Source organism: Onychostruthus taczanowskii, unplaced genomic scaffold (genome assembly GCF_017590055.1).
Source record: "Onychostruthus taczanowskii isolate IOZ18803 unplaced genomic scaffold, ASM1759005v1 scaffold24, whole genome shotgun sequence".
NCBI lineage: Eukaryota > Metazoa > Chordata > Aves > Passeriformes > Passeridae > Onychostruthus > Onychostruthus taczanowskii.
The window spans coordinates 509,438-533,197 of NW_024499684.1; the positions used below are offsets into that span (position 1 = coordinate 509,438).

At 51.7% G+C, this 23,760-nt stretch overlaps 1 protein-coding gene and 1 long non-coding RNA gene across 26 annotated transcripts in view; one reads left to right on the forward strand and one right to left on the reverse strand.

The window, feature by feature from the left end:
* MBNL1 (muscleblind like splicing regulator 1) overlaps positions 1–23,760 on the forward strand; it is a 65,610-nt gene that overhangs the window by 35,036 nt on the left and 6,814 nt on the right. For 15 of the 25 annotated variants that reach the window (XR_005952769.1, XR_005952761.1, XR_005952772.1 and 12 more), the window contains 7 exons: positions 7,496–7,666; positions 9,656–9,856; positions 14,568–14,825; positions 15,751–15,804; positions 16,582–16,735; positions 22,682–22,717; positions 23,399–23,493. Coding sequence is in view for 8 of the 25 variants with exons in the window: in XM_041405622.1 (XP_041261556.1) it covers positions 7,496–7,666; positions 9,656–9,856; positions 14,568–14,825; positions 15,751–15,804; positions 16,582–16,735; positions 22,682–22,717; positions 23,399–23,493 (969 nt within the window). In the remaining 17 variants the exon portion in view is untranslated. Of the gene's footprint in view, positions 1–6,884; positions 6,906–7,495; positions 7,667–9,655; positions 9,857–14,567; positions 14,826–15,750; positions 15,805–16,581; positions 16,736–22,681; positions 22,718–23,398; positions 23,494–23,760 lie in introns of those variants that run through there. The other 10 variants (XR_005952765.1, XM_041405625.1, XM_041405623.1 and 7 more) reach the window with 6 other exon arrangements.
* On the reverse strand, positions 18,393–22,053 carry LOC121336474. Its single transcript, XR_005952774.1, has 2 exons — positions 20,323–22,053; positions 18,393–19,896 (listed from the first exon to the last, which is right to left on the reverse strand). It is a non-coding gene; the product is annotated as an uncharacterized LOC121336474 (long non-coding RNA).

Sequence of the window (23,760 nt, forward strand, 5' to 3'; positions counted from 1 at the left end):
TTTCCAAAAGAGAAATGCTTCAATGTTGTTTAGTTCCTAACATTCTTGTTGGACAGTGGCAGTGCTTTCTGCCTTACCCTAGTGCATTTGTGGGTTTGTCCTTTCAGTCACAGTGGGATTCTGGCTGGAAGAGGCGTCCACTGGCCTGATGTGTGCTGTTACTGGAAGCTCTGAGTGGTTTTCCTTCCATTCCTGTGTGAACTTCTCTCGTTCTTCGGGTTTGCAGGGCAGGGCAGCGCTGGCCGGTTCCACACGCGCCTCCAGTCAGTGGCACTGTGGTGGTGACAGCCATGAGCCTTCACTGTCAAACCTGTGGGTCACCCCTGCTCTGAGGGGTTCGATGTTGTGATGGACTGTGGTGGTCCCTCAGCCCCCTGTGGAAATTGATCTCCAGGCTTTGTGTTTGGTGGTGCAGTGGCATCAGACTAAACTGCTTTGGAGCTGCAGTGTGACATGCACCCTGCCTCCTGCAGCAGCCTGTCCTGGGTGCCAAGTGTGCTGTATTGGCCTCTCTTTTGTTTTATTACTCAGTAGACTGAATGGCCTTAATTTGTTTATCGTGTAAGCAAACTGTACAGAAAATCCAGAAGTGTCAAATTTTTGGTTGCCAGAGGCAGAGCTTGGTGTCGGCTGCCAAAGGCAGCCTGTCGGTGGGTATGGCACCCACACAAGAGTCCCTGCTGCTCTGGAGGGCTGTGGGCTCTGTAATGCCCAGGAAGCTCTGTGCCAGTCCCAGCAGCTCTCCCCACCGCCTCCATAGCCACTCTGGGTTATTTTGGCAGTACTGGAGGTGTGTGGTAATTAAGTAGAAAGGTTTGGATGTCATCAAGCAGTATGATTCCATCTTAGGCAGTTTATTGTGTCGTAAAATGTCTCTTGCACTTGTGCAGTCAGGGACCTGGAGCTGTTTGCATTCCTGAAAATCAGGTCACTTCTCCGTGCTGCTTTCAGGGATTTCACAGGATGCCCTGCAGCCCCTGGGTTTCCCAGCAGTGGAACGTGCTGGGTTTGTTTTGTCAGGTGCCAGCCAGCCCTTGCAGAGCCACAGAGCGCGCGGCTCGGCGGAGGTTTCCGAGTGCCATTGCTGAAACAGAGTCAAGATCATTTCTCATGCTGCTACTTCAGACTTGTTATCCTTTGTACGCTCTGGGGGAAAGAAAGTTCCTCATGCTGAGAAAGCAGCTGTTGGCTTTTCCAGGTGCCAGCAGCCACTGCTTCCCCCGTGCATGAACTCGCAGTGTACCTGTGCACAGGTACCTGTGCTGCTGCTGTCCACCTGGGGAGGGTTCACTGCCTGCTTTCCACACCCTGAGAAAAGTGGCATCTCGGAGCAGAGCTCAGGGGATTAATTTGAAATCCTATCTCCAGGCTTTGGCATTGATCCCCAGAACAGTTCCCATTTGAGGCTGACCTTGGTTTCAGAAAAATGTTTTATTTATCTATAAGGATAGGTCCAGGCAAATTTCTTCTTTCAGCAGAAATTCTTTGTGGGGGTGGTGAGTCTGGTGCGACCCTGGCACAGGGTGCCCAGAGCAGCTGTGGCTGCCCCTGGATCCCTGGCAGTGCCCAAAGCCAGGCTGGACAGGGCTTAGATCTACCTGGGATAGTGGAAGTTGTCCCTGCCCATGGCAGGAGGATTGGAACTGAATGATCTTTAAGGTCATTTTCAACCCTAACAAGTCTGTGACTCTGTGATGCTATGAAATGTCACATTTAGAGCTTTTCCCCTCAGAGTGCTTTGTTTCACCTGTGCTCAGTTGTAAACTCAAATCCTATTTTGAAATGAAGTTTAATAAACTTCCCAAATTTCAGTCAGAATTTATTGTTTAACTTCACTTGAATAAAATAATATTTTAATAATTACTCTCCCCGCTAATGTTGGGGAAATAATTTTTTTTTCATTCAATAATATATTTGCCTGACATATGTATTCTAATCATATTTAAACTGTATTTAAAACAGCATGTCAAGGTGCTGTACTTGCTAAAAACCAGGGAAAAATACAACTTAAAGGATAACAAGAAAATCAGAAAAGGTATAATTCTCATATAAACTCAGTCAATAAAAACGCCAGACATGTGGATGTGCTGGCATTTCAAAAATATTTAAACTGTATTTAAAACAAGGTACTGTACTTGCTAAAAACCAGGGAAAAATACAACTGAAAGGATAGCAAGAAAATCAGGAAAGGTGTAATTCTTATATAAACTCAGTCAATAAAAACGCCAGACATGTGGATGTGCTGGCATTTCAGATTCGATTCCAGCAGTGATTTCCAGTGTCTGGGGTGTGGGGCTGCAGTTCTCAGCAGTGCTTTTAGAGCAGCCTCTCTCCCATAAAAATGCAGACATAAAAGCTGACAGCCACTGACCTTCAGCCGGCGGGAGGAGGCTGATGGGCGGCACAGAGCGGTTTGTCTGTGTGGCGGTAATTTTGGTCATTTTGGTGTTGCTCAGTGCTGCCCTGAGCCCTCACCGTGCTGGCGTGACCAGTGCACGGGAGCGGGGCACTCCTGTGCCCGTGTCCCCTGGGGCACTCCTGTGCCCACATCCCCTGGGGTGCCATCTGCGAGGCAGCGGTGGCGAGCTTCAGGAGAGGTTAAACACCAGCACCGTGAGCATACCCTGGTGAAAGCCCTGCCTGTTGTGAGGGGCAATAGGGATTGCTTCTCCTTCCCCCTCTCCCCCCATCCTTGTTGTGGAGCCTGTGCATCCCCGGCCCGTGTGCACATCTGGACGGGTCGCTCTGTCCCTGCCCACATCCAGCTGCAGTGGGGCATGGGGGTCCCATCTGGTGTCTCGTCTGATGGGGCAGGGGGTGCCAGGCTGGGGGTACGCTGTGGGCATCTCTGGGAGCTAAAGGCAGCCATCAGGGGTGCCCAGCTGGGCTCAGTCCCGAGCTCTGTGCAGAAGGATCAGCACAGTGATGGGGCCTCACCCCTCTCCTGCTGCTTATTTGCTCTGTTCAGGGCAGATTTCTGGTGAAGGTTCTGTGTAGTGCTCTGTGTCGTGCCTGTGGAGTCCCTGTCAGGGGACTACAGCTGTGAGCAGGATTTGGATCACAGCAATCCCGGTACCTGCTCAGCATCCCGCTGTTCTGGCCCCTTGCAGCTGGGCACCACGGGAATCTGCGCTCATAAACAGATTAAATCTGCCGTGTGTTTTACTTGATCCGGGCATAAAGTCATATTCATTAACTTGTGGGTCATTGCGCGCCTGAGCGAGCATCACACGGATTAGCAGAGATTCTCTAAAAGGATTTGACAGCACGGGGAGTTCAAGGAGCAGCTGGAGCTCTCGCTGGGAAGAGCTTGTGGTTCCCAATGTGCTGTGACACCGTGCTGCTCCTGGGAGGGGACAGAGCCCCTCGGGCTGGGGGGGAGGCTGCTCCTTCTGCTCCCCCCTGGAAAAACGTAATTCCCTCATGTCCTGGGGTACAGCACTGGCTGGGGACAGGGGGAGGGTTAGGGTTAGGGTTAGGGTTAGGGTTAGGGGTGCTTGGAAATGAAGTGTTGCTCAATCTCAGGCTGCAGGGTTTGTGTGTCCTGGGAGAGTCAATATAAATACTGATAGCTTGATACGTACATGGTGTCTGTACAGACATGGGGATGTACAAACATTTGTAGTAATAGCAAGATCAACCACATATTGTATCGAATATTTATATAAATGTTAAAAACATAAAAATTTTAAAATACATACATATAAATAAAATGTATAAAAGTTAAAGAATTGATGTAAGTACTTGTATATCCATATGTGGTTGGTGCATTTGCTAATGCTGTTATGAAATGAGAACTGGGGTAATTTGGAGGTATCCCAGCATCCACCTTACCCCAGGTCAGGGTGGCTAGGGCTGGACAGGTGCTCAGTTGACATCACTGTGGGTGCAAAGAAAAGATCCAGAGGTGTGAATATCTCCATATCCCCATCCCCATCCTCATGCCACTGTTGTGGCACTGGGGATCATTCTGTGCTTCCTCGGGGCTGAGGAGGAGGAGGAGGGACCCACAGACAGCAGGAGCAGCAGGGAGGGTTTTGCTGCTGAGCTGGTGTCTTTCCTTCTGTTTTGTGCTGGCAGTCTGCTTGCTCTGTTTGCTTTTTTCTTTCTTTTTTTAAATCCTGTTGTATTTCATGGCAGTAGGACAGCTCCCGTAGGAGTGCTATTAGCTGTGCAAGCCAAATGATCCATTAGAGGGGTTGAGGCTTTTATGTACAAGAATCACACACAAAGACGTCATTAAGTGGTCACTTTGGTGTGTTTTCACATGAAAGGGTTCACTTTGAAAAGTGTCTGCAGAGTGCTGCCATCAGTATCCCTGTGCCACAGCAGCAGCCCTGGGGGGAGCTGAGGGGGCTTCTCAGGGGTGATGCCCTCACCTCCTTGCCCGGAGATGTGTGTTTGCCCCCAGCTGGCATGCTGCTCGCTCCCAGAGCTGTTTGGGAGTGTCCAAAGCCACAGCCCCTCCCTGGCAGGCTGTTGGGCTGGGGGAGCTGCAGGGTCCGGAGGGCGAGCACTGCCCCCAGCTCTGGGTTTGGCCCTGAACCAGCACCTGGTTACAGTGTGGGACAGCTCTGCGACAGGCACCTGTGGTCCCACGGCATCACAAGGGCAGAACCGGCTGCAGCGACCCCTCCAGCAGGTGTTGGGCTGTCTGCAGTCAGGCAATGCATCAGTGTAGAGGCTCAGTGACTGCAGCCCTGCCTCTGACCAGCCCCGGAGGTGTAAGTCACTGACCGGGCTGCAGGCTGCGTGCTCCAGGCCCTGGGATATACTGAAAAGGTATCTCTGAACGTGGCAGGCAGCCCCAACACAAAGCGCCTGCAAACAGTTTATTTTTAAAAAGGAAACCATGGCTTACATGGAGTTAAATGTTTTCCTGTAAAACACATGGGCATCAGGATAAATAGTTTTACCATTTACAGGCAACAGTTGGTGGTACGTAGCGGCCATCCTGCTCGGGTTCAGCGCGCGGGTCAGAGGGATTTGTACTCCCTGACAGAGGGAGGTGTTTGCCTGTTTGTTTTGGATCAGGAGCATTCCGTGTGTTCCAGCTGCGCTCTTGAGCTGTGCCTGCTGGTTCTGCAGCTTTGGCATCCCCAGCCCGGGGGAAGCAGCCCCAGGCAGAGCCCCCGGCTGAGGGAACGCCGCGGCCCCGGCAGCTGCAGTCGGTGCCACAGCACCCTCAGAACATCCACAAGTGTTTCAGTGGCTGAAAATTCTGTCAGTCATTAGTAATTGTTCCCTGGTGATGGGGTGGTGCGTGTTCATGCAGGGCGGGTGGGATGTGCAGCGCTCGCTGGAGTCTCTGTTGGCCACAAGGAGATTTTTCTTTTGTCTTTAGGAGGTAACCTGCTAAATTATAGAGGGCTGTAGGTCTGACCATGAATAGCCACTTCAAATTACAGAATCACAGACTCAGTGAGTAAAGGAGCTTGCAGTCTCAGAAGGGAATCCCAAGAAAGCTTTTCTGTTATTAAATATGCAATCAGGGTGTTTTCTGGAAGGAGATTATTATCGCAGAGCAAAAATTGCAGTTGTATTCCTAGCATATAGTGTGGGATGTTAGAAGCAGGGTGTGCTGTGCTTCCCAGAAAACTGGTGTTGTGGGGAAGAGCCTGGTGGTGACACACAGAAGTGGGTACACTCCTGTTCACCTGTGTGCAGGTGTACCCAGGTGTCATGATCCAACACACCTGTCAGAGGATCCAAGTCTTCTAGGAATACCCTGGATTTTCTGAATGTAGAATTTTGGGAGTGATTTTTCCGAGGCATGATTGGTCATTTTCTTTTGTCTGAGTTTGCCACGGTTTCCCACAGTTTGGTAAGTGTTCATCCAAAGTGCCCTGTGCTTTGTGGGGAGTAAAGCCATGCTGAGTAGCTGGGGATGCTTCTGCCCTGTGGGAAGGTGCCTGGGGACAGGTACAAGCTCCTGCTCCCCTGAAGGCAGGGTGAAAAATCCTCTCAGTCCAACTTCTGATCAGCAGACCGTGCTAAACCCTGTGCTGCACCTGATGAGGTGTCACAGGAGGCTGAACACAGCAAGGTCAGGCACATCCTGCTCCCATCCGGAGTGGGTGGCATTTCTTCATTTTTGACAATGAAAGTGAACTATAGAGAGTAGGAAATAAATCTATATATTAACACCAAAAAAAGAAATGGAGAGGCAGCATGAGATTAAAAGACTTACTGCTGCAAGGAGAGCAAAGGAAATGTGTGCTTGCAGCCATGATTGAATAAGAGTGAGAAGTTTGTGGCAGCTGTCCTGCTCGGAGGGGCTGGGCTGAGCTCAGCAGGCACTGTCTGACACTGCTGAGCCCAGGGCTGGGCAGAGCACCCCGGGAGAGTGGCTGGGACACCGAGGGACCCAGCTGGCCCTCTGCCCCTCACCCCACTGGCACTGAGGGCCCCTGCTGAGGAGCATTGTGCTGAGTTTTAGTCCAGCAGGATTGGGTTAATCCCCCGCTGTGCTGGTGTGGCCCATCAGGACACTGCAGCATCCCCTGCCACCTCTGAATTTACTCACTTCTAATATTCCTTTTGTAGTGATTGGAAGAGAGCTCAGAGAAGGTTCGGAGAGATGACAGTTTGCCTTGACCTCTGTCGATGCAGTCAGCAGGATGCAGTGACAGGGTACCGGGGAAGTGCTCGCTGCAGGGGCAGGGGATGAATGCTGCCCGTGTTCTGCTGAGATCGGTGCCACTGGCTTCCAGCCTGTGGCTTCCAGCTCCTGGGCACTCTGTGGACCATTTGTAACGGTCCATGGAGTAAAAGTGAGACCAGAAACCCTGCTCCCAGACAGACAAGTGCATTTCTTCTGGGAAATTGGCTAAGATCTGTAAATTAAAAGAGATTGAAGGTTAAAGGTGCCCTGAGCTCCAGAGCGACATGCAAACAAGGAGGATGTAAGTGTTTTGGTCGTAGCTGGTGATAGCAAAGCATAAGCACAATTTACCTGGGGCTGTGGCATATTCTGGTAGTCTTTAACTCTCAGTAAATAGCTTTCCTTAAAGACCATGTCTTAGGTGGATAGAAATGCTGGTCTCAGTGGAGAAGCAGAGAGGCTCCTTGTTTCCTGGGAGCCAGAGGACATTGCATTAGATCACAGGAATGATTTTTATGGCTTTAAAGCATTTGAGTGTATGAAGTACATTAAGTGGTTGGGGTGTACAACACGTACTGCCGGGCTTTGGATGTCATCCAGAGAGTTGTGGAACTGCCTGAACCCCAGCACTGCAATGAGGACATTGAGTTTAGATTTAGTTTAGTCTGGATTTCAGAATCAGGTTGGTTAACTGCTCCTCTGATTCCAGCAACACATGTTGTAGTTCCCTGTTACCCATTTAGCAGTAATTGCTCTGACTTTTACATTGTGCTCATGTAGGGTCTCATTTTCCAGTATCTGGTAAGTGTGTCTGCTTGTGTTTGCTTTAGCCCATGGCATAAGGAACAAAGATGCAGCTTCTAATCCTACTGTGCCCATTCTCTTCTTCAGGGCCGATGTTCAAGGGAAAACTGCAAATATCTTCACCCACCACCACACTTAAAAACGCAGCTGGAGATCAATGGCCGCAATAACCTGATCCAGCAGAAGAACATGGCCATGCTGGCCCAGCAGATGCAGCTGGCCAATGCCATGATGCCCGGAGCCCCGCTGCAGCCCGTGGTACGTGCAGGGTCCCTCGGGGGGGCTGAGTGCAGGCAGCACAGGCTTCCACACCAGGGAGACCCCACAAAGGTCGGGAGTGGGAGGGGAGTCAACTGCACTGACATGCCCCGCTGTATGTCTTAACTCTGTCTTGCCTGAAGTAATATTTTTAATTATTTCAGTAACCTTGGGTTAATTTATCTTTCACAGCTTTATTCCCAGAGTTTGGAAAGTGAGGGATCTGCATGAGATTTTCGTTTCCTTTGCAGTATTATGTGCTCTAGGAAACTCCTGGCTTGGAGAAGATACCCACTGGGTGTTCTCCCTTCACTCAAGGGAACTTTCCCAGAGAATTGCTTGCTGGAATTGAGCTTTAGTTTAGGGGAGCTGGGTTCAGCTTGCCCATGGCTAGTGCATCAGTCAGTATGAGCCCACGCAGCAGCAGAGAGCTGGGGTGGCTCTGTGCCCTGGCCTGGCAGTGGCCGTGTGCCCCGGGGCTGTAGGACAGGGGCTGTCCCCACTTAGACTGTGCAGCACATCACGATGTCCCTGTGAGCTTCAGAGCAATGCCAGCTGGCTCTGATAACATGCTGTTACTCTGCAGTGGTCAAAAGGCTGCAGGGTATTTATATTGCTAGAAAACAAGCTCAGTAGAAAAAAAATGGGGTAGTCTTATTTGCTGTACAGCAGGCACACAGGTGTCTGTTTGAGTGTATTGGGCTGAAATTAAACACCAACATCTCTTAAGTTACACACTAACAGACTGGTTCTATTTTGAGTTCATTATTACATAGCTGATAACCCAGTAATGAAAAGTGCAGTTAATTAATAGAGTATTTAAAAGTAATATTTAATTTCCTGTAATATTTGCCAGGTTGTTTTCCATTCACATGGATGAAGAATCATAAGCATTACAGAAATTATATCCATTTACACAACTCTCATTCTGTTTTCTCCAGTAATCCCTGCATGTTTTTGTTCATTATTTCAAATGTTTCTTGCTTCCAAACAATTCAGTCATTTCCTCAGGAATACAGAAATAGGTGCTGTCCTCTGCTGTCTGCCTTAAACTGATATGAAACAGAGAAAGAGTTGTGTTAAATCTGTAGTTGTTTTTCCCTCTAAAAATTAGTCGGGGGAAAGAACCTAAATGCCTTGAGTAACTGCCTTATTTAGATAGTGAAAGACAAACACTCCTGGCTGAATTTTATTTGGCAGTTACACTGCATTTGGGGGCAGGAGAGTTATTTAATCCTTGCCACAGTGTAGCAGCTCTGTGTTGGGTTTTCACAGCATTATTTGGGCTCTACACCCAATTATCTTCACACCCACAAGGGCACTTGACTCTTTTTTGAAAACATGCAAACAAACAAAATAAAATCATATTTGCATGTGCTCTTTCTTCCCCTGGTTTGATGCCTTAGCCTAACTAAAGCATCTCCCTGATGCAGTGAGTGTGTGATTATCTGCATGGCCAGCCTGTTGAGTTCTGTAAAACGGGAGGATTGTGGCTGTGAAACCTCAGGAGTTCCTGAGCCAGCTCTAGCTGCAGCAGGGTCAGAAAAGCTTTGCCTGTGCCTGAAGTCGAGTGTGGCCAGTGCTTTGTCAGGGCTCTCAGATGCCTTTTCCCCAAGAGCCAGCGTTGTACCTGCTGTGGCCATGTCCCCCTGGTAGCCCAGACTCCCTGTGACCCACAGAGCGTCTGTCATTCATTATGGCATTGCTGGAGTGTGGATCCACTGCGAGTTTGCTCCAGGAGCTGCCACATGCTGTGAGAGTGTAGGGACAGTGGAGCAGGAGAGCCAGCAGAGGCTGGTGGGGACACCTGTCCTGTGCTCCTGCAACAACTGCACGGGTGTTCCCACAAACACAACAAATGCTCCTTTGCAGTTAGTAGAAACTCCCCTGTTCAGCTCCAGGGGATGCCCAGAGAGTTGTTTTGCTGGCAGCGTGGCAAGCTGCTGCACACCCGATGCTAAGTGTCTCTTTCCCTGTGTCCCTTTGCAGCCAATGTTTTCTGTTGCACCGAGCTTAGCCACCAACGCATCAGCCGCCTTCAACCCCTACCTGGGGCCCGTGTCTCCCGGCCTGGTGCCCGCCGAGATCCTGCCCACGGCCCCGATGCTGGTGACAGGAAACCCCGGCGTGCCCGTTCCTGCCGCCGCCGCCGCCGCCGCCCAGAAGCTGATGAGGACAGACAGGCTGGAGGTAGGGCTGCGTGCTGTAGCTTACTCTCACAAGTGCTGTCATTTATTATGTCTTCTAGGTAGGAAGTACTTTCCTTGTGAAAGCAAATAGTGCAGGTTTCACTTGGGCCGGTAATGCGGTAAGAACGAGGAGTGGCTGAGTGATTGTACAGTGAGTTCAGGCTGCCACTCTGCTTCTGACCCTCCCTTGCAGAAGGAAACGGGAATGTTTAGGAATGATCATGGCAGCAGCAAGGGTGCCACGAAGCCGTTAGTCTGTGCCCAGAAGGCGTTAGCATGGTGGGGGCACAGCCCCTGAGCACTAGGGAGGTGCAGAGCTGCAGCTGCTGGGTGCAGATGACTCGGCCTCTCTGGCTCTGGCAGACGTGCCCACGCTCCCCTGCTGGCCTCCTGCACCTGGCTTATCACCCTCGCTACAACCCTGACAAGTGTCGGTGCTCTCGAGCTGCTGCTCCCCCTTGCTCCGAATCTTTCTTATCTGAAAGGCCTGACAATGTTTTCGGCACCTTATCGGTGCTGCGGCAGCGTGGGCGGGGAGCCAGGGACGTGCTGCCGGCTGCCAGAGCTTGGGGCACAGCCCGTGGGCACAGCCTGAGAGACAGCCTGGGAGCACAGCCTGGGAGCACAGCCTGAGAGCAGAGCCTGGGAGCATGATCACAGCCTGAGAGCACAGCCTGAGAGCACAGCCTGAGAGCATGATCACAGCCTGAGAGCACAGCCTGAGAGCATGATCACAGCCTGAGAACACAGCCTGGGAGCACAGCTTGAGAGCATGATCACAGCCTGAGAGCGTGGATCACAGCCTGAGAACACAGCCTGGGAGCACAGCTTGAGAGCAGAGAGCACAGCCTGAGAGCATGATCACAGCCTGAGAACACAGCCTGGGAGCACAGCTTGAGAGCATGATCACAGCCTGAGAGCGTGGATCACAGCCTGAGAACACAGCCTGGGACCACAGCCTGGGAGCACAGCCTGAGAGTATGGAGCACAGCCTAAGAGCACAGCCTGAGAGCATGGAGCAGGGCCTGAGAGCACAGCCTGAGAGTGTGGATCACAGTCTGAGAGCATGATCACAGCCTGAGAACCTAACCTGAGAGTGTGGATCACAGCCTGAGAGCATGGATCACAGCCTGAGAACATAGAGCTCAGCCCGTGGGCACAGCCTGAGAGCAGGTGCTTGGCAGCCCTGGCTGGCTCTGTGGTTCAAAGGCAGCGATGGGGGAGGCTGAGCAGCCAGGCTGCCCTGCTGTCACCCTGGTGTGTGCTGGACATGGCAGGGGTGAGGGCTCAAGGCTGCTGTCTCCTGCATGGCTGCTGCTGGTCTCCCTTCTGGCAGTGGGGCTGCTCACTGAGCTCAGGGAGCACGCTGGGAGGAGCAAGAGGGATCTCTGATTTATGCAGCCTGCTGTATTTGTAACTCTGTTCTTTCTGCCTGTGCATCTGCACTAACAGGGATTGACTCTCCTTCCAAGGGAAATGAATTCCTTTTCCTTAGCTGCATCCCTGGCTGATGAGGTGCTGCTTAGTGTGGAGGGTCATCTGGCAGCCAGCGTTTCCCGCTGCTGCTGTCACTATTCTCAGAGCTCACATCACCACAGGTCACCCTCCTGTGGGATCACATCATTTCCCTTTTTAGAGCTGTTTTCCCTGAGGGAAGCGTTCCCCAAAGCACGCTCAGGTTGCAGGGGAGGCAGCCGTGCTGAGCTCTGAGCTGGCACACAGGTGGCTGCTTGGAATCACCCAGGGATGGTTTTCCCTTGAGGACTCTGTTTCGTGATGGACACCTGCCAGTGGTGGATTAAAACCAAAATGCAATTAGGGAAATTCATAAATAAATCATAATGGATTTGGAAATGAGTATGGAGAGGAGGATGCCTATGGTGGGAACCCTTTGGGTTGTGCTGCCAAGATCAGCTGCTGTGTTTGATCGTGCTTCCAGCCCTGCAGTGCCCGTGGATGGTCAGCGTGGGACATGGGGGCTCAAAAGCATCCTGGTCATAAGCAAGATGTACCCCCTGTCCCCAAGCACCCTAGAAAGCAGGGACACCCCTTTGTGTGCCCCTCCAGGGCAGCCCTGGTGCTGGCCACAGGCTGTGACCACTGTGCACAGGGAGCTGATGTCATCTGGGACCTCAGCACGCAGGATTTGGCCCTCTGGACGCTGCATTCTCTTGATATTGCTGCTCAGAGAAGTGATGCAGTGCTGAGCCAGACTCCTCTGCATGAGAGGGAGATGCTAGAATAGCACTCTCAGGCTCACAATACTGTTTTTCCCTTCTGCAAATTCAGTTTAAACAGTGAAACATGTAGGTGAGCATATAATTAGCAAATGCTTTCCAGTACAGTGGTGGTCTGATCTGGAGTATCCAAATTCAGTATCCAAACACTAAACAAGCATGTAATTTTTATGAACAGCAGAATATTTGAATGTACTTTATAGGCTACAGAAGTGCAGAATGGATTTTGGAGATTCTGCATGACGTGGCTATTACCTCCCAGAGGAGCCAGCAGTGTCTACCTGCTCTTCCAGGGAGCTGCAGCTGTGGCATTGCCATTTGTTGTGGCATGATCAGAGCTTTATAAGGCTCCACTCACTCTCCCTGGGAATGAACTGTCCTGGAGAAAAATAACCACAATGATGTTAGCATCTAATCTTGGAGTATGATTGGTTCTGCTTAGAATTTTAAATATTTATTTTCAAGAGTGATATACACTGGCAGGAATTAAGTCAGCACACGTTCTGGCATACAGACCCAGGCTCTTCCCAGGCTGAAAGCTCTCAGTAAGCACACCTGGTGTTTTCAGGGATGCAGGCAGACCCCACAGCACTGTGTCTCCTGAATGAATGTGAATCTTGGTAAAGTGAGGTCGGTGACTGCTACTAGCAGTGGGATTGCTTTCGTCTGCATTTCATACTGACAGCATGCAGGTCTTGGGTGTCCAGAGCTTTCAGCCACTCCTGTAAGGAATCTGCATCTCTGGATGGAAATGTCATGGCTTCAGGCTTTTCCACAGCTTTCCTCACGCTCCTGCCCTGCAGGAAATACCTTGAACAAAGTGTGGTTCTTCAGTGAACTAGAAAATAAGTAAGAAGGACAGGGAAGTGAGAGAAAAAGGAATTGCCTAACGCTTTATCAAAAACAGCTGTTTCTGTTGGAACGCCGTCATTTTCTATTAGGAGTGTTCCAAAGTCAGGAATGACCACAGCCAAGCTGCTGTTTTCTGCTTGGTTCTTACGTGCCATGTTTTGCCAGAAAGAAGCAACTTTCCTTGGAGCTGGTCAGCTCTGGGTGATCAGGACTGTTGTGCTGGCTGGCATGTGTCACTGCAGGGGACTGGACCAGGGAAGGGATCTGGCTGCAGGGTTACCTGGCAGGCCAGTGGTTCTTTTCCAGCCCAGGAGTTTCCCTGAGCTGTTTCTGGCATGCTGTGGAATCTGTTCTGTGAGCCCTGAGCAAGAGGACACGGGATGAGCAGGGGCCATGGAGGGACAGGGCCTGGCTCACGTGGCTCAGGTGCCAACACACACCTGGAGCCTGTCACCACGTGAAAAAAGCCTATGAACAGGGTCGTGCGGGAATGGCCCTGGACAAATCTGGGGTTTTCACACCCGACCTGGTCCTGGTCCTGCTGCGAGTCAGTTCATACCCATGGTGGATGGGCAGGTGGCACTGGCAGTGGCACGAGGGTTAAACAGCAGCCCAAGGACTGGTGTGAAGGGAAACACCACCAAATCTGGGTTGTTGCAAGGATCAGAGCCAAGGTCCTTGAGGAAATACTTATGATCCAAGCTCACAGGCACCCACCTTGAACAGGAAATTCCATCCACTAAGGGGTTTTATTTTTATGCAGAACTGATTTTGTCCCTTTGTTTCCCATGGCCTTTGGAAAACTGGAATGCAAGGTGTGTTTCGTTGGCAGTTTGGGGAGAACCGGCCATGACAGGAGCCCACGTCAGTCTGTCAGGCACAGGGTTGGCACGTCTGCGGAGGGGGCCGGTGTTTGTCACACTGGTCACACAGTCCGTGTCTGCAGTGCTGGGGGTCTCTGTGGGCTCGGGACTGGCTGGAGCCCACGGGGACACTGCAGGGGCTGTCACCCAAGCAGCTGCAGTGTCTGAGCCCTCCAGCTCCATCTGGCTGCTGGCGTGTGACAGTGAGAGCAGTGGCCGCTGCTGTTCCCCACCTCACCAGGGTGATGGCTGGGCAGCGCAGGGGCTGTGCCACCACCGTGGGCTCGGGCTGCTGTCTCCTGGCAGATGCCTGGATCATGGGGGCACATGGACACAGAGTGCCCCCCCGGTGGGGCTCCCTGGGGACACACCATCCACTCACCTTAATGAGCACATCGAGCACAGCCAGGCCACAGCAGCGCATGGCCGAGCACCTTGGGGTGCTTGGGTGGTGCCCGAGAGCAGCCATGGCACATTTCAGGAGACAGAAACAGCTCAGTGGGAGCCAGAACGACACCTGCTGTGTGCTTGGCTCTGATCACGGTGGGGTTTCGTGCTCCTTGACATCAGAAGTGGCTCTGGAGAAGCCAGTCTCTGCTGCCAGGTCCCTGAGCCCTCCATCCCACTGCAGTGCTCCGCCTGGGCCAGGCCCCTTCCTCGCGGTGCTCTCGCAGGCTTTCAGAAGGCTTGTCTCTGCTCCGAGCCTTGCCTGCAACACCCAGCACCAAAAGTAAGTGGCTTTCTTTTCCTGGTGTCGCAGGTATGTCGAGAGTACCAGCGTGGGAACTGCAACAGGGGAGAGAACGACTGCCGGTTCGCTCACCCCGCCGACAGCGCCATGATCGACACCAACGACAACACGGTCACCGTCTGCATGGATTACATCAAAGGGAGGTGCTCCCGGGAAAAGTGCAAATATTTTCACCCTCCTGCACACCTGCAAGCCAAGATCAAGGCTGCCCAGTACCAGGTTAACCAAGCTGCAGCTGCCCAAGCAGCAGCGACCGCAGCTGCCATGGTGAGTGTGGGAGCACTTGTGGACGTAGACGTAGATTGAGGAGAGGCAATGGTGGATGTGTGTTTGTCCTTGCTGAGGAGGGTGCGTGTGCCCGGGGACCCCGGTCACTACACGGTGCAATGAGCTTTCTCAGCATGTGGTGCCAGATCTGCTGTGAAGTAGTTCCTGACCATTGAGACGTTTGACTAATTTTGCCTGCTGATGTTCGGAGTACCTGTGTGTACCTCTGTGCGTGCATACGTGTGTGCGTGTCTGTACGTGTGGGCTACTTGTGTCTCTGGTTGGCTGTACGTCCGTGTGTGGGCAGACGCGTATCTGTCCAGCTGCACAGCTAGATAAATCCATGTTCAGTTTCTGTAAGTCCGTGTTTGTAGAGGTGTAGTTTGAAGCGGACTGACCACGTTCCTGCTGTCCCCGTCCCGTGTCCCCGAGGGCTGGCGGTGGCTGTCCCGGGCGCTAGCGCAGGCCTGCAGCTGTAGCAGCCAGACCTGGGCCCCGTGAGGAGCTGGTGCGCTGGCGAGGCGAGGGCAGCACTGGGGGGCTGTGGTGGCAGAGGGTCCCGCCTGTGCTGAGCCCGTGGGTGTGGGAAGCGGAGCACAGTGGGGGCGGCAGGGCCGGCGGGGCGAGGCGGTGGCCGCGGGTCCGGCTGTGCGCGGCCGTGACCCCGCGGCCNNCCGGCGCGGCCCCGGTGGGGCCGGGGGGCGGCCGTGGGCACCCCCTGCTGCCCCGCTGCCCTGCCCGTGGGCCCGTGCATGCCTAGTCTTGTTACCGTTGTACACGGCATCCGGTGATTTGTTTTTATTTGTTTTTTCTCACCTCCCCAAATGCACTGCTGCCCCCATGACGCACCTCTGCTTGCTGTTTATGTTAATGCGCTTGACCCCACTGGCCATTGCCATCATGTGCTCGCTGCCTGCTAATTAAGACTCAGTCGGCTGTCAAATCACTGAAGCGACCCCTCGAGGCAACCTTTGACCTGGTACTATGACCTTTCACCTTTTAGCTTGGCATGTAGCTGTATCGTAGAGTCGAGTTTGGGGTTAATGTGTAGAGATGGAACATCCCGGTTCCCCTCCCCACGTCCCCGGCGCAGGGCGTGCGGGCGGCCGGGCCAGGCTGGGTGCCCTCCCCGCCGCCCCCGCGCCCCGCCGGCCCCTTCCCGTCCCCTCCCGTGTCCCCTGTCCCTGTCCCCTCCCGGGTGCCGGCGCAGGGGCGTTGGCATGGCTTGGTGGCGCGGAGGCGGCCGGGGCCGGCATGCGGCGCGCTCTGCATGCCCGGGCAGCGCTGGGGACTGGGGTGTCACTACGGCCCTGCCCTCCGCTCCAGACGGTGACTATTATTAACATGGCTTCTACGTGTGATCCTCGTGGAGCTAGCAGTGCTGCTTCCCCGAGAGCCTGGCTCCTGGCCCCCCGAAGCTTTCCCTGGCGTGGCACTGATGCCGGTGCCCACAGCGGCTGTCCCGCCGGTCCCTGTGCCGCTGTAGTGGTAGGCAAATAGTGCTCCCTGGAAAGCTGTTCCCTCGCCTTTTATTTGGTAGTTCAGTCCGCTATGCCGCTTGCTTGCTCATGGAGAAACATGGTGCTGCCTGGTTATTTTGCCTTCTACTGATTTTTCTTTTTTCCTTTTTCTCTCTCCTTTTCTCCCTCCCTCCCTCCTTCCCTCCCATCCTCCTCCACACCCCACCCACCCTCTCCCCTTTTTTTTTTTTCTTTTTTGTTACTGTACTTTATTTTTATACCCATCCACCATTCAGGGAATTCCTCAAGCTGTACTTCCCCCCTTACCAAAGAGGCCTGCGCTTGAAAAAACCAATGGTGCCACCGCAGTCTTTAACACTGGTATCTTCCAATACCAGCAAGCTCTTGCCAACATGCAGTTACAGCAGCATACAGCCTTTCTCCCACCAGGTAAGTGCATCTCTGGCACCTTTTCAGGGGCGGGAGCAGGGGGATTTCTGGGAAGAGCACCCTAGGAGGCAGCTGTGGGTTGCTGGTGCAAGCGCGGTGTGTGCTGGAGGCCGCTGGTGCCAGGCACAGGCAGCCCCTCCAGCCAGGGCACAGCAGTGCCCGTGCCCCTGGGCAGAGGAGGGGCTGCCTGTGGCAACGCTGGCTTCTCTCTGCTCCTCGCAGAAGCTGGGCGGGTGTTTTCCAGTCTAACACAAAATCAGCGTCATGCTCTGTCACCCCAAAGCAGAATTTGAAATCTCCTCTCTCCTTCCTCTTTCCCTGGATTAACTGCTCTTCCTTCCACATCCCTCAGCTGTTGTGCTTGTTTCCCTGTAAGACCCCTTGGCCTTGGCAGTGGTGGCTCTGAGTCACACACACAAAGGGGTTTTTCAGTGAGGTTTTAATGGGGTGCAGTGATCCCAGGTGGCACGGGCAGTCTCACAGGTGGAGAATCACAAACCTGTGCAAGAAGTCACAGTTTGGGCCTCCACACTGGTGTCTCAGGGCTGGTCTTGGACTGAATAAAGCCAAGTGCTTGTTCTCAGACAAGAGTCCTGGTGTAACTGGTGAAGAGTTGATGCCTGTACTATGGACCAAGCAGAAATCCTTTTGGAGGACTAGTGATGGGACATAAAGTTGGAATATGTGCTTTGGTTCTGCTGATGGCACTGCATGAGAAATGATCTCCAGTATGTCCTGGGAGCCTCTGCCCTTAGTTACACAGCTGAGGTAGTTTGTTACACCTGAACCCACACTAAAGCAGCACCATCCTTCCAGGAGATGTGCAGAGCTGATAGATCTGTACTCAAAAATGGGAAAGAGTCTGTGAGGACAGCCCTTCATAATGCAGACTGGGAAGAGGAAGAAATACAGCTAATCAGTCTCTACCCAAAAATTTAAAGGATTTTATCCTAAATATCTTTGGCAAGTATGTTCCCAGTGCCCTTTACTATTCTGTCTTGATCTGGCATGCAGCCAACATGTGTACTTTAAATGGTACAAAAATCAGTTTATTGATCTAGTGCATTTTAATAATGCAAAAATGCATTGCAGCCACTGAAAGGTATCAGTAAATGTTGCAAAGCTTGCTGGAGTCAATAGCAAGATGGGTTGGATAAGCTGCAGGTCAGATCCCTAGCCCACATATTAAAATCCATATAAAAATGTGTATGCAGTTGTAGACTCATGGAACCCCTGAGTGGTTTGGGGTGGGAAGGACCTTAAAGACCACCTGATTGCAAACCCTCTGCCATGGGGGGACACCTTCCAATAGACCAGGTTGCTCAGAGCCCCCTCCAGATAGACTCAGAATCCTTCCTAAGAATGTTAAACAATTCACAGATCTCTTTTGGCACAGCATAACCAGTGGAGTCTGTACACATCAAATTTCCAGCTTCCATGAAGGCAGCAAGGGGCTGGATGGTTTCTGGAAACGCTGGAGCTGCCTTTGTACTTCCCCTTCAAACTCAGGGGCTGGGGTTGTGGTTTGTGTGTGCCAGACCCCATTTGCACCTCATCATGGACTGGGGCCTTTCCCATTGGCTCTTGACACACCTTACCTCAGCTCTTCCTCCAGCAGATCACACTGAAACCTCCAGGAGCTTGGCAGTGGTTCTCGAGGCCTCATTAGACCTTTCCTGACCGCTGAAGTTTAGTGTATGTTACACAAGAAAATAAGGGAGTTTTTAGCCTGAGCTATTATGAATTCTCTCTTTATATTTTTCAGATAGCTGCAGTTTGAGCTTTCCAGTAGTCCAGTGCTTTCCAAAAAGTTCGAAAAATGCCTTTGGCACCTTGCCCTTTTCAGTTTGTCCCGCTTCAAATGAGTCGGGATCAGTTCCTGTTTGGGCACAGGCACCTGGACACAGAGTTTCTCCATCTGTCCCTGCGAAGCCACGGAGAGCACAGAGCGTGGGTGCCCCCCAGCTCCACGGCCACGGAGCAGGGCCAGGGCAGCTCAGTGGGATCTGAATTAAAGTGACATTTTTCAGGTTCAGACACCCAAGGTGTAAGTGCTCATTTGTGTTCCTAGTTGCTCCAGGCAGAGTGTGCAGGAGGGCTGGAGGGCAGGACCTACACAGGGTGGGTGTGCCCAGGGTTGGTTCCCTGTGGGCAATCTGGGCAGGACCCTCCTCTCTGCAGGGCACTTCACTCCTCAGTGTTCTCCCACTGATACTCCAGAAAACCTCAGATACCTCTTCTAAATTGTAAGGCATTGTTCTGGCTGGCTGTGTGCCAGGGATGTAGAGCACATCCAGGGAACATCCATGCCTGGGAGTGGACACTGCACTCCAGCACGCCTTAAGTGATTAAATGTTCTTCAGACATTCGTATCACCTCTCTCAAGTGAAGCTCCCTCTGTGCACAGCTCCCCTCTTGAGGTGTCCCCAAAACCGTGGCTGCTGGAAGCTGTCCCCAGACTGAGAGGGGAGTTTAGGGGTGTTGCAAGAAAGAGCCAGGAACATTTGTGCTCCTGAGATAAGGGCAGTTAGTCTGCTGAGTCAGGAGGCTCTGCATGCCTGGGTTTGGTCCCTGGGTCCTGCTGCCAGCTGGGGACACCTCGGCAGACGTGGGTGCCCCTCCTGCTGTGACTGTGCAGAGCTCCAGGTCCTCAGGCCTTCACCTGCCCCATGTCCTGCAGCGACTGGGGGCTGGCTGCAGTGCTCCTGGGGCAGCTGAGGGACATCCTGCCTGTGCTGGGACCGTCCTGTGCCTCAGCTCCCTGCCTCCTCAGGAGCGTGGGTGCAGCTGCTCTGCCCCAGGTGTGTCCCCAGGTGACCAGACTGGCCTTGAGCAGTGAGCTCCTCCAGAGCAGGGGTCGGGTTGGCAGGATGCTCCCAGGAGCTGACTCGTGGTGCAGCTGCAAGGGGCAGGGTTGCAGCTGGCAGCCGAACCCCAGAGCCAGGGAGGAAGGGCTGCAGCTCTCTCTGCATCGTGTTAACCCGTTGTGTATTTGTTCAATTACTGCAGCTTCAGCACCAGAGACTCCCTTGTTCCTGGCTGGGACTCAGTGCCCAGAGGCTTTCCTAAAGCACTTTCCTCCCTGGGGCTGCTGGGCCTGTGCAGAACCACTGCTCTCCCCCAAAGCATTGGGGAGGGGAAGGTCACACACCCCTGCTCACCTCCACAGGAGTGCTTGTGCTGTGTGGAGTGTTGTTCTTAAATAGGCATTATAGATTGGGCAGAAGAAAGAGACTGAGGGGAATAATACAAGGGAGAAAAGAGAAAAAAATAATTAAAACCAATAAACCTAGAATATTTATAGATATAGCTTTATTGTGCTGCAGAAATAATCTGGTTATGAAGTTATGGTCAGTTAAGTTGGAACATCCTCATATTAAAATTCTGCCTTGTGTTGAACAGACAGGCAACATTGAAGGTGAACATTCATTGTTCTTGTGTTCTCACCAGTCAGTCAAAGCTTCTGAAGTTAAGCTGAATGTTAGGATCATAGCAAAAATTGGTTTTATTACTCATAAGAGCCTGTGCAAAACCACTGCTCTCCCCCAAAGCATTGGGGAGGGGAAGGTCACACACCCCCTGCTCACCTCCACAGGAGTGCTTGCGCTGTGTGGAGTGTTGTTCTTAAATAGGCATTATAGATTGGGCAGAAGAAAGAGACTGAGGGGAATAATACAAGGGAGAAAAGAGAAAAAAATAATTAAAACCAATAAACCTAGAATATTTATAGATATAGCTTTATTGTGCTGCAGAAATAATCTGGTTATGAAGTTATGGTCAGTTAAGTTGGAACATCCTCAAATTAAAATTCTGCCTTGTGTTGAACAGACAGGCAACATTGAAGGTGAACATTCATTGTTCTTGTGTTCTCACCAGTCAGTCAAAGCTTCTGAAGTTAAGCTGAATGTTAGGATCATAGCAAAAATTGGTTTTATTACTCATAAGAGGGTCATAAAGTTTAATATCTGTTTGGGAGTTATGCCACCCCAGCAAGCATTCTACTTTCTCCCTCATGTTCATTTGCTTTAATTCCCTTTCAAAAACTGTATGCACTGGTCATAATGTTAATGATGATCATTCAGACTGAAATTTGGAGCTTTTCACTGAAAAGTGTTACAGGGGTGTTTCAGAGTGCTCATAACACCCAGCTCATGTGTAGCAGGCAGATACACCTGTGCATGGAGGGATGGACACTGCAGGGTGCCCAGGGCACGGGGCACTTGTGCAGAGCCACAGCTCAGGGCTTCTTCTCTGAAACCCCACTGATGCCACTGAGAGCCACCAGAGGGACCAAGAAAGCACCTCTGCTTACTGTTTGTACTTTTTAGCCAAACTCTGCTCCATTTTTCAGTCTTGCAAGTGATCCCCTTGGCTTCAGCCGTGATTTGTGCCAGGGTAGGTCAGGAGAGGCACCCTTCCTTTACCCTTTCTTTGCCAGTGTTCTCAGTCTCTTCCATGACCCAGAGGAGTAATTAGGAAACATGATGATGCCCTTGCCTTTGTTGCCTTACAGGTACAGCAGTGACAGAGGATAACCTTGGCCCCAGCAGTAATTAAAGTGGCCTTTTTCCCTGCATAGTTAACTGCTCCTGAGGCTGTGCATCCCCTCCCACGCTTGGCACAGCTGGAGCATTGCCTGTCCCCAGCACAGCCACGGGATGTCACTGGGGCAGCCTTGCCTGGCTGCCTCTGGCAGTCTGCTAGGATATCTTTCCATTTTGACTGCAATCTCATTCCCAGATTTCAGAGTTTATTTCCGTTTCAGCTGTGTCACTCATCATTAGCAGTGTTAATAAATGTTATTTGTTAAATTAAAAAGTAAATAATTTATTAAAAATGGATATTCTGAAGAGATCAGTATATGTTTATTATCCTTGAAGCGGAAATAGAAGATTGTGAGATCAGTCTGGTGGAAGGCATTTTGCTGTGTAACTTAAAGAGAATTGCCAGCTTGGTGATACTTAAAAATTATGCCAGAATGATCCCAAAAACACTTTCCTGCTTCTGGTTCCGGTTGCAGGGCAGAACTCTCCAGGTGTGTGATCTGAAGGGAGTTGGGGCTGTGAGCCCAGGCACCAGCAGCTTAAAATGCATCCTCCAGTGTAGAGCAGAAGGCTGAACAGGGGTTGTGGGGTGTCACTGGGGGCTGCACAGGGCACAGGGATCATTCAGCCACGGCTCTGGGCCACGTGAGGAGCAGCCAGAGTGGGGACAGGCAGGGTCACTGCCCTTCTGTGGCAGCTCCAGGGCTCGGGGCTGCAGCCAAAGTCCTGCCTGACGGGTCACCTGGAGAGGAGAGGAGAGGAGAGGAGAGGAGAGGAGAGGAGAGGAGAGGAGAGGAGAGGAGAGGAGAGGAGAGGAGAGGAGAGGAGAGGAGAGGAGAGGAGAGGAGAGGAGAGGAGAGGAGAGGAGAGGAGAGGAGAGGAGAGGAGAGGAGAGGAGAGGAGAGGAGAGGAGAGGAGAGGAGAGGAGAGGAGAGGAGAGGAGAGGAGAGGAGAGGAGAGGCTCTGTCACCTCCCACTGTCCAACAAGGACAGCAGGGCGTGGTCCCTGGTCCCTGCACTGGGGACCACAGGCACCAGGCAGGGTGAGTTTGAAGCATCTCTTTGACCTGAGAAGAGCAGGGAAAGGACCACGACAAGGCTTGTGTCCAAAGGCAGACAGGTTCAGGAGCTGTGAGTCAGAGTGAGGAAGGCTTTCCTGGCTGTGCCCCGGGGCCAGCAGGGTCCCAGCCCAGCCCCAGCCGCTGCCCCGTGCCCGAGGCCTCGTTCTGACGGATCACTGTGCTCGTGTTTGGTTTATTGTGCTGACAGTTACATGCCACTGTGCCCGTAATAACAATTTTTCTTCTTTGTTCAATGAAATTTCTAATTACACGTGTGATGGGTTGTTTTAATTCTTTTCCCTTTCCAAATCCACCTTCCTGTTGCAATGCATGATGAGCAGGCTCAATATTGTGCATGACACCCGCTACAAGTGTTGGTAGGTGCCAGCTTTGTTTCTTGATTATCTTAAACCTGTGGTGCAGCTCACAGACCCTCAAAATCCACTGCTAGAGTTAATGTACAGCCCTCGTGCCAGTCCATCTCCCCGAGCCTCCTGCACTAACACCTGTCAATTAAATGTGATTGTTTTATTTAATTGACACGGACACGTAGACGTTAATTTTGTACAGCAGTTTTTAACTGCACATTGTTCCTTGGTGGATTTTGACTGGACTATGAGTTCCAGTGTTTAGAAACTATCTTGTGTTAACTAAAGACTGTATCTTACCATAGCCATGTAGCTGTATTCTGTCCTTCTATGAGATTAATTTCTGTTAGCAGTAAATATTTGGGTTGAATTTCTAAAAGACAAAAATTTGTAAATATAAGGGCATTGAAAAAACTCTTGTTTTTCATATTGAAATGGTTAAGCTTGTTTGTGTCGATTTCCTTGATTTGATGGTAACGAGCATTTTCCCCTTTTTTTTCTCTTTCATCTCCCTCCCCTCCCTCCTGGAATGTTGTCCTGCTTTGCACTGTGGTTGCATGTCACGCGCTGCCAATGATGTCTCGGGCTTTTTGCTGTGGTCAACCATGCTCAATGACTCCCACGTGTCGCTCTGGTCCCATACTGCTACACTCTTCTGTATGTTTGCTTATTTGATTTTCCTTCCGAAAGTTCCCATGGTGCACGGTGCTACGCCAGCCACTGTGTCTGCAGCAACAACATCTGCCACAAGTGTTCCCTTCGCTGCAACAGCCACAGCCAACCAGGTTTGCTAATTTACAGCTTTGTTCCTTACAGACAACTCGAAGTCGGTGCTTTAATGAGCATGGGGGTTTGGATCTGACCTCTTGTTGGCCTACACATTCTCTCAGAGAGCTGCAGCACAGCTTAATCAGCCCTTAGCTGTGCTCCAAAGGTGCTGCAGTTCCATTTCTGATGCTAAAAATAATTGACAATAGAGTTTCTGACTCAGTCTTGACATTTATGGGCCATGCTGCTTATTTCTGTTCTCAGGGATGCAAAGAGCAAGGGAT